General features: G+C 43.1%; 1 protein-coding gene across 1 annotated transcript in view; it reads left to right on the top strand.

The window, feature by feature from the left end:
* The window catches only part of SLC22A2 (solute carrier family 22 (organic cation transporter), member 2), a 61,006-nt gene that overhangs the window by 36,862 nt on the left and 13,839 nt on the right, over nt 1–10,305 (top strand). The window contains exons 6-9 of the mRNA XM_006868468.1: nt 3,451–3,557; nt 5,384–5,598; nt 6,555–6,663; nt 8,522–8,634. Of these exons, the coding sequence (XP_006868530.1) occupies nt 3,451–3,557; nt 5,384–5,598; nt 6,555–6,663; nt 8,522–8,634 (544 nt within the window). The remainder of the gene's footprint in view (nt 1–3,450; nt 3,558–5,383; nt 5,599–6,554; nt 6,664–8,521; nt 8,635–10,305) is intronic.

Raw genomic sequence — 10,305 nt, 5'->3', positions numbered from 1 at the left:
ATGCATGTGAAAGCTGGACAGTGAATAAGGAAGACTATAGAAGAATTGATGTTTTTGAGTTATGGTGTTGGAGGAGAATATTGAAAGTGCCATGGCTGCCAAAAGAACCAATAGATCCATTTTGGAAGACGTGCAGCCAGAGCGCTCCCTGGAGGCCAGGATGGCCAAACTTCGTCTCTCATACTTGGGACATATTGTCAGGAGAGACCAGTCTCTGGAGAAGGATATCATGTTTGGTAAGGTGGAGGGTCAGAGGAAAAGAGGAAGACCCCCCCCCAATGAAATGGATTGGCCAAGTGCCAGCATTGATGGACTCAAGCATGGCCCATGATCGGGCAATGTTTCGTTCTGCTGTGCATAAGATTGCTGAGTCGGTACTGACTCGATGGCACCTAACAACAACAACAACATGTTCTAGAAACACATCTACCTTCTTCAACAGAATCACAGAATCAGAGTTCCATTTTCTCTGTATTTAGTGTTTTGTCTTTAGTAGAGCTCATCCACTTTTAAGTGAAACCTACTCAGCTGATTGCTGTTGTGGGTGTTAGTTGGTGTCAAGTCAGCTTTGCCTCCTGGCCACCTAATGTACACAGAATGAAGTGCTGCCTGTTCCTAGATTGGACAATAGTCTGTTGTGATCCACTGGGTTTTCATTGGCAAATTTTTGGAAACAGATTTCCTGGGCTTTCTTCCTGTATTAGCTAATACACTGAAGCTTAATTGAAAATTGTGTTTAAATAAGAATAAATCATTTCTGAATGAGTATCTAGGATGAGTTACTTCTAAAACGTTGGGACGCTCATGACATTTATAGTGTATAGTGAGGATCTTTGGATTGGACACCTAGATTCTGGGTGGTTGAGATATGTATTTTTTTCCTATTGATGATTGATATTCAAACCTGATTCTTAAGTTTTAGGCCCTCTTAGATGTAGTCCTGGAATTATAGTGTGAGGCTTTGTGCCCCCAAAGATGGGGCTCACGCATAGTGAAAAATTGGGAGATTTCTCTCTGTTGTCCGTCCCTCATTCTCCCACACACAGTCCAGGTTCCTTTATGGAAGGAGGCAGACTGGAGTGGTTTGTGTGCAGGGATTTGAAAAGGTTCATTCTCGTTTTGTCCCCTGCTGAGAATTTGCATTTCCACCCCAGATATACTGAATCAGGTTCTACATTTTGAACAAGATCCCTAGGTGGTCCTTATGTGGCTATGAGAATATGAGCAGAGGGATCACCTGGAGAACTTGCTAAAATGTATATTCTGATTCAGTATATCTAGGGTGGAAATGTACCATCTCAGCAGGGAGCTAAACCAGAGTGAACTGGTTCTAACCCCTATTTGTGTGAGAGTTCTTCTTCCAGAGTTTGGAGTTTGAATCTCAACTCCATCATCTACTAACCCTGCTCTCTCAGATTCTCCAACTTTAATAGCTGTCATTTTCATTTCCTAGGGCTGGGAGATGAATTGGCACAGTGGCAGCAGCAATGGGCTCAAACTTAGCAACAGTTGTAAGGTTGGCCCAGGCAGTGTTTTGTTCTGTTGTTCATAGGGGCTCTATGAGTCAGTACCAATTCGATGGCACCTAACAACAACAGGGCTGCTGTAATAAATTACCACAAACTCCAGGACTTAAAAACCCAGAAATGTGTTCTCTCACGGCTGTGGAGTCCAGAAGTCTAAAATCAACGAGCAGAGTTACTTCCTTCTGGAGACAGCCTGTTCCCATTTCTGGTGACTTGCTGCACTCCATGGCGCCTCCTTCCGATCTCTGCCCCCATCTTCCCTGTACCCTCTCTGGCCATCTTCCCTGTACACTCGCCTTTTATAAGGACACCACTCAGTAGATTTTGTTGTTGTTATTAAGTGCCATCAAGTCAGCTCTGACTCATAGTGATTCTCTAATCCCCAAATGATACCAAGTTGCTGACCTGCAGAGGCTGCATCATATTTACAAATAAAGTCACATGAAGATATGATGGGTATTAACTTGAGGGGGGACGGGTTCAAACTGCTGCATATGTGCATAGCATCAATGGTCATCTTGTAAAAAGGGCAGATTCTGATTTAAGTGGAACAAAGGATCTTTATTTCAAACAAGCTTTAGCTAATGCTACTGGACTGAGTTACAAGGCCCCTGAGCAGAGCTTCCTATGTGATGAGTCACAAATGGTTCCAGGTGTGAGGAGATGCCAATTTGCTCAGCCTGTGGGCAGCTGACTAGACCTCTGGGCTTTACAAATAGTATCACTGTATGAAGGGACTTCAAAAAGTTTGTGGGAAAATGGAATTAAAAGATAATGGAATTTGTCCACAAACTTTTTGAAGCCTCCCACTACAACTGCCTAGCAGGGATTGCTATTGTTGTTAAGTGTTGTCCATTCAGTTCCGATTCGAAGCAACCTGTGTAATGTTTCCTAAGATCTAATGGTGAGCTTGAACCACCAAACTTGCAGTTCAAACTGACCTTGCAGTCCAGCGCATTAACCCACAGTGCCACACCAAGACTCGGACCGTTTTTCTGCCAAATTTTATAACATCATTCATGGGCCATACAAAATTATCAATGTAAAAATTAGCCTGCTATATTTGGTCAAACATTTAATTAACTCACCCCTAATGTGAGGGACTCCTGGTGTGGCACTGTAGGATCAACACTGGACTGCAAACCAGACGATCGGCAGTCCAAACCCACCAGCTGCTCCTCAGAAACCCTATACAAGGTCACTATGAGTCAGAACTGACTTGATGGCATTTAACAATAACAACAACAGTGTGATGCCTAGGAGTCTTGGTGTGGTGCCATAGGATAAGCACTTAACCTCAAGACCTGTTTGAACAGGCGGCTCCTCAGAAACTCTATAGAGTGTTACTATGAATTGAAACCAACTCAACAGCACTTAACAACAACAATGTGATGACTGGAACTGTGGTTGCCTTGGCAGAGCCAGACCAAATATTTCACAGGCTTTATATGGACTGCAGGCTGGACATTCCCTCTCCACCCCACTATACAGGGTCACTGTGAGTCAGAGCAGACTCAACAGCACATAACAACAACAATATATGGGCCATAATGACCTAACTACTCTGTATCTGTTTCCTCTGCTGTAAAACTAGGTGAAAAATGAAAAGCTAACACATAGGATCAGTGTCTTGGTGTGGCACTGTAGGATAAGCCCTGGACTGTTAAACTCAAGGTCGGCTATTCAAACCCAGCAGTTGCTCCTTAGAAACCCTGTGCAGGGTTGCTGTGAATTGGAGCCAACTCAGAGGTATTTAACAACAGCAACAATATGCAGAGTCTTTGTAAAGATTGTGTAAAATGGGTGTGAAATATTCAGTGTAGTCTGGGCACATGAGAAGGATTTGATAAATGTGAAGTGTTCTTTCATACAGGACCCAGGAACAACACCACGTATACAAAGTCATTATTGTTTCTATTCTTAGAGCCTTAGACCTGATGAGGAAGTTGGCGAGAAGTTGAATCCTTCATTTCTTGACTTGGTCAGAACCCCTCAGATAAGGAAACACACTTTGATCTTGATGTACAACTGGTAAGGAATGTGATTTCATTTTAAGATCTCTAGTAGCATAGTGGTTATGACTTGGGCTGCTAATCCCAAGGTCAGCAGTTTGAAACTACCAGCTGTTCCATGGGAGAAAGTTGAGACTTTCTGCTCCCATAAAGATTTACAACCTTGGAAACCCTGTGCAGGGGCGCTATGAGTCGGAACCGACTCCACGGTACTTAACAACAACAACAGCCACATTCTTTCAGGAGCCCTGGTAGTGTGCTGTTTTAGTGTAGTGTGTTATAAATTGGGCTGCTAACCTCAAAGTCAAGTTCAAATTTTATAGCCACTCCGAGGGAGAAAGATAAGGCTTTCTGTTCCCGTAAAGATGTACAGCCTCGAGAATCCTAAACAGGGTCACTATGAGTTGGAACAGACTTGATGGCACACAGCCACCACCACCCCATTCTTCTAATCCCAGTCATCCATATCAGGGGGAGGGAGCAGCAGCATCTTCAGAACATAGCTAATCCCAGGATTAGCAGTGTCGATGAACATCAGTATGTGGTTTGTTTACAGCAGATTTCTCCAATATCATTTTTCTCAGGAAAATGTTGATATTTGTCTATAGTCCCCAAGCACAGAGCAGTGTATTTTCAACTCTGGCTTCCCATTAGACTTATCTGGATAGATTAAAAACTGCTGAGACAAGAGCCCTCATCCAAAGATGCTGATGTAATTGATCTGGGCAACAGCCATTAACCAATATTTTTAAATATATTTCTAACACTTAGCCCAAATTGAGAGCTATTCGTCTTGATTAATTGAACAAGAGTGTAGATCTCTTCTTATTGTTCAGGGCTGGCAGAAAAAGAAGCATCTGCCAAAAGGGAGAAAATCAATTTATGAACAAGAATAATGCACCCTTACCACAATTCAATAACTTGAACTTCCCTGTGTCCAGTCTGCAGTTGCTGTCGATACTGGGAGCTGCTTGCCATGTGCTGTGCCCTTCATAGGAGGCTCACTTCAGAGCACATTGGACTCCACACCAGCCAAATGAAAGTTTACCACCACTGACAAAAATCAAAGGTCATCAAAAATTAATTTCACAACCTCTACAAGGTGGCTTATAAAATGCAGTGGTGACATTTGGCACCATTGTCCTTTTTTCCTTTTCTGAATAAACATGACTTCCGTTCATTACTCTCATATTTTCCATTAACAGGTAATGAACATGTTTTAGCCAACAAAACCAGAAACATCATCAAAAGTATTGTGTCTGCATCATGTCAGAACACAAACAATCAAGAAGAGTGACTCTACCCATCTGGTTTCCTACAATTTGATATAACCAGTCAATCTTCTTGATTCCAATTTCCACTAGAAGGTCAAAAAGAGAAATAATTAAGCAACCACTAGTAACTCAATACGTTGTTGTTGTTCAGCGCTGTTGAGTCAGTTCTGACCTGACTCATAGTCATAGTGACCCTGGATAGGGTTTCTGTGAAGCAACTAGTGGGTTTGAACTGCCAACCTTGTGGTTAGTAGTCTAGAACTTACCCTACAGTGCCACACCAGGAGTCCATAAAAAACTCAATAGAGTTCTAAATTAATCACTCTAACCATTGAGACATTTCTTCTGGGTTCTTAATTGGGTCACAGAATGCTATCCTAATCCCCTTCCCTTTCCTGATGCTTGGGTCACAACCAGAACCACAGTAGAGCAGAGTGTAAAAGCAATGGAACAGAGAGGGAATCGCACCAGGAAGATGTCCTACTGTCATTTCTCGGTTTTCTAGATGTCTCACCCTTTCGGTTACTTGCTTTCAGTGCTTAGCATGACCTAGGCTCTCCTCTTTGTTCAGGTTCACGAGCTCTGTTCTCTATCAGGGCCTCATCATGCATATGGGCCTTGCAGGAGCCAATATCTACCTGGACTTCTTCTACTCTGCCCTGGTTGAATTCCCAGCTGCTCTCATCATCATCTTCACCATCGACCGCATCGGCCGCCGTTATCCTTGGGCTGGATCAAATATGGTGGTGGGGGCAGCCTGTCTGGCCTCAGTTTTTATTCCCGATGGTAAGTTTCAGGGAAAGCTGCAAGGCCTTGAGAAGAGGGGGTGTCATGACCCATAGAGAGGATGAGCATGCAAATCACCAACCAAATCAATTTGGAAAGAAAGAAGACAACATCTGGAACTTTCCTGGGTAAAGCCTTTATCCAATTTTCTCTTGGTGTAAAATTACAGGAAAGTTTATGAAGACCCACCACACTTCAGGCTGTGGTGCTGACCTAAGTTAGAGAGCATGGGCTTTGGGGTAGAGCAATATGTCCAGTTACAATTTAGACAAATCTCTTGACCTCTCAAGATTGCCTTGCAGGTCAAATGAGACAGTTTAAGTAATGCAATCAATAAACAATCACTCGGTTTCTTTCTTTCTTTTTCGAATACTTTCTCAATGAAGAGGAACAATATCCTATGTAACAGAATCCCATTAGCAATATGGAGTTTGGTTTTAATCTTTCAGTTAATTTTGTTGTAGTAGTTTTTAAGTACCGTCTAGTTGGTTCCAACTCATAGCAATCCTGTTTAGGGATACCAAGGAGCAGTTGGTGGATTTGCCAACCTGAGTACAGTTAATAGCAATTGTTTAAAATATGTCCACATTTTGCTGTGATCTTGCTAAACTAAAGTTGACCCACCTTTATAAACAGATGCAATTCTGCTGACATTAACTAGTGAGGTCCAGAGCTATGAGAGGCAATTGTATCTATTGTTAAAACAAACAGAGATGGGGAATTTGCTGACATTGTCTTGAGTTTATGGAAAAACAGTTCAAACTTCACCGGCCACTCCTCGGAAACCCTGTACAGGGTCACTAGGAGTTGGAACTGACTTGTAAGCACTTAAAAACAACAACAATCCCATTCTGGAATATGGAATTTCTTTTTACAAAACCTCTCTTGAATACTCTTTGAAGACAAAGTATTGTGTGCATTATGGATAAGTGGTGTGTTGTTTTTTTCCCTTTCAGACTTACAATGGCTAAAAGTTATAGTTGCGTGCCTGGGCAGAATGGGGATTACATTGGCCTATGAAATGGTTTGCCTGGTCAATGCAGAACTGTACCCCACATTCATTAGGTGAGTATATTTGTCTCAGCACAAAGTGGGTGAAGTATCTGCTGCTTGACTAGGCCTACCTCAGGTGCAGGGGTGAAGATACAGTACTGTCCAACACACAGTGTAAGAGAAGATGAGGCATCCACCTGATAAGAAGAGAAGGCATAGCCATAAGAACATCCATACTTGCAGATAATACCCACTTGACCTGGCTTCAATGACTGGATGATCAGAGCTCAACTAGAAGAAGAAAGAAGAGGAGAAAAACAGTAATCTGATACAATTTGATGAACTTGACCTACACCTATGGATGCAGTAGCTCAAAAGAGGGAACAAATCTTTACAGCGAGGATCATTCCCACCCCCTCCATACACAGAGTAGACAGGGATGGGCAACTTGGACATTGGCTACCCAAAATTGCAAGGGGTGGGGGACTACAAAGGCAAGAAGTGACTGGCTTGCAAGCTTTCAAGAGGGAGCCTAGATCCAGAGGGCCTGGAGGAAGGTAGAATCTCCACTGAGTAGTATCCAATCCGTCTAGGCAAAGCTGATGAAAGGAAAGGTGGATAGGTCTCTTGTGATACAATAGTGAATAATTGCTATCAGGACTGATTTTGAGGGTTGTAAATGTAAAGGTAGATGTTTTGTAGCAAGGAGGGGAGTGATTAACTTTGCAGTCTAGGAGCAGAGGTCCCTGGGACCATGAAGGGAGAAGAGTGGAGAATGAGACCTTACCCAGAGAAGCAATGATGCCAGAGATGGAGACAGAGATGATGACGTGGAGAGATGGAGCAGCTGGGGACTTTAGACCCAGAGAGGAAGAGGGGCTGTGTGCTGATGACCTGGGGCGGGGGGAGGGAGCGGAGTAGGCTTGTAGGATATACCCTTTGGTTGGTTGATGATGCATGGAGGGGATTGTAACCATGGCAATGAAACAATATACGATAGGATGAATGTAAAACTAATGTTTTCCCATGTAAACTATCACATTATTCACAATAAGACATTTAAAATAAAATAAAACAAATTTTTAAAAAGAGAAGATGAGGACAGAAGCCATGCCAAACAGTTCACGTCTGATATTTTGAGGCTGGGGTAATTTTCAGAACAGGAGATACTGAGCTTCAAAAGGGAGAGACCAAATGAATACCAGGAAAGATTCCTCCAATGCAGCAAAAATTGTTGTTGTTGTTGTTAAGTGCCATCGAGTCAGTTCCAATTCATAGCGGCCCTGTATAGGGTTTCTGAGGAGCAGTTGGTGTGTTCGAACCACTGACCTTGGGGTTCAAATCAACCTTGTGGTCCAGTGCTTTATCCAACAGCCCCAAACCAGGACTTGGTGCACAAATAGGCCTCTAGAAATGGTAGAGAGGAATCAGATGATGCAAGTGCCAAGTAAAAATGGCTCCCCTCTCCCATTCAAAATGGTTAAGAAAGTTTATATAAAATAAGTAATCAGAGTATGAATGGAATTATGTACCACATACAGAAGCAAGGATGGAGAGACTTGGACTTGCTTACTTTGGACACATCATCAAGAAAGATCGATCCCCAGAAAGGGACATCCTGTGGGAAGGGAGTAAAATGGAGGGCTAGCAAAAATGAGGGAAACCCTCCACGAGATGTCGTAACAATGGACTCTAGAACATCAGTGACCATGAAGGTGGTACAGGATCAGACAGCATTTCATTCTGCTTTTACTGTGAGTCAGATCCAACTCAACAGCAAGTGGCACTATCGTGTGTGTGCATTAAAAATAGTGTAAACGTCTTGCTTCAGTTCGCAGACATGGGAATGATTTGGGACAGCATTTATTTGGGGTTGGGGTGGGAGTTTGCAGCATCCTGTGGAAGGTTAAACAGGCCTCCTGCATTTTAGGAACCTTGGAGTCCTGGTCTGCTCATCGATGTGTGACATTGGTGGCATCCTCACACCATTCCTTGTGTATCGACTCACCGACGTCTGGCATGAACTCCCACTGATGGTTTTTGGTAAGATATCCTCATCAATGTTGTTGAGTGAAAATATATTTTTCTAAGGACCTTCATTTTCCTACTTGAAAATAGGAGTCAAGCAGATAATTACTAACACTCAAGTATGGCACCCCATGAGGACTCTCAAAGTTCCGTGTTCACAACATTCAAAGTAGAAAGTCCAAGAGAAAAATGAGCTAGAAGTAAGTTTCCATGAAGCAGGCCCTTGAGTCTCTCCCCAATGGTTTCCATCCCTCCTTGGGTCTTTTGGTCAAAGGATAACTGTTTCTGCAGCCTCTATGCCCAGATGTGGAAAACTACTTTATTACTTCAAAGACAGGCAGTTGGAATGAAAACAAAAATGAACATTAAGAAAAGGCAGGGACATAATGGAACACTGTGTGGGTGTTGGGGGCTCCTTCCTCAGACTCCTTGGCAGTTAGACTTATGGAAGATTGGCACGCATCCTCCTCTAACACAGTCAGTTCAAGGACAGGCCAGCATCCTCTCCTTGTCTCTCCCAGTGGAAGGAGGATACAAGGTCACAAGGACAAGTCCAATTATCAGCAGTTAGCACATCAAGACATGTGCTGAGCAAAACATCTGTAGATTAAGAGAATTCCTGAGTTTTCTGTTCTCCCAGAGTCCGCTAGTTTTCCCTACAGTGACAGACCATGAGACAGATCTTCCCCCTTCTGTGTGTCCCTCAGATGTTTGTGATGTGAATACAATTTCTAGATTCATGCACACAGTTCCTACCTTCTTATCTTAACCCAACTGCTTCTAAATACCAGTTCCATCTCCTTGAAGACCCACATTACACCTCTTGTGATTTGAATACGTTGCACTTTTTCCCACGGGCATACAGCATTTCATGATCTCTGGAGGTTCAATGTTTAAGATCTCAGCTGTTAACTGAAAGTTTGGTGGTTCAAGCCTACCCAACAGCTCTGAGGGAGAAAGATCTGTTGATCTGCTCCCAGAAAGATTACAGCCAAAAAACCTTGTGGACTAGTTCTAATCTGTCACGTGAGGTCATTGAGTCAGAACAAACTTGACAGCACCTGAGAACAGCAACCTACAACACTCATTTAATTTAAAGGAGGGAAGAAAAGACCCCCAGATGTTGACCAGGGGGATGCTTATCTTATTCCAGTGTGCTACTCTTCCCCATCCTCCAGGGATTAGTCAGGGGGGAAGATTTCTCCCCTGTTGTAGATCTCCCAGAAAAAGTTCTAGACTGTTGATAGAACTAACTCTCAAAACAAACCCTGTGAATTCCTCCACATTCCAACATAATCACCACACGATGGCCAAAGTCAAAAGAACACACGTCCTTTATCCTGAGATCACGGTGGTCTGGCCACAGAGTGACTGGCATTACGAATGAACCTATATACCCCAGATTGATTCCTTCCCACAATACTGGTTGAGGACCTTGTTGCTCCTTTCCTTCTTGGTGAAATTCCCATGCAACTTCTTAACTCCTTCCTTCTGGGAAGAAGTTGGAAAGGCCTCAATCTAGACTTCTCCCTCAGGAAGACAGTGTTCCTGGGTAGAGAATGGCCACTTAGTGTTTGTCTAGGGACCATTTAACAAAGCAATGAGAAGTGCAGTCCATGAGGAATTGTTCTGACCCTTCTTCAAGCCTCACCTCCCCCAAAGAAAAGAGAAAAGATTATACTTTGC

Source organism: Chrysochloris asiatica, unplaced genomic scaffold, assembly GCF_000296735.1.
Source record: "Chrysochloris asiatica unplaced genomic scaffold, ChrAsi1.0 scaffold00117, whole genome shotgun sequence".
NCBI classification, from domain to species: Eukaryota; Metazoa; Chordata; class Mammalia; order Afrosoricida; family Chrysochloridae; genus Chrysochloris; species Chrysochloris asiatica.
This window is presented reverse-complemented; position numbering and strand designations above follow the sequence as displayed.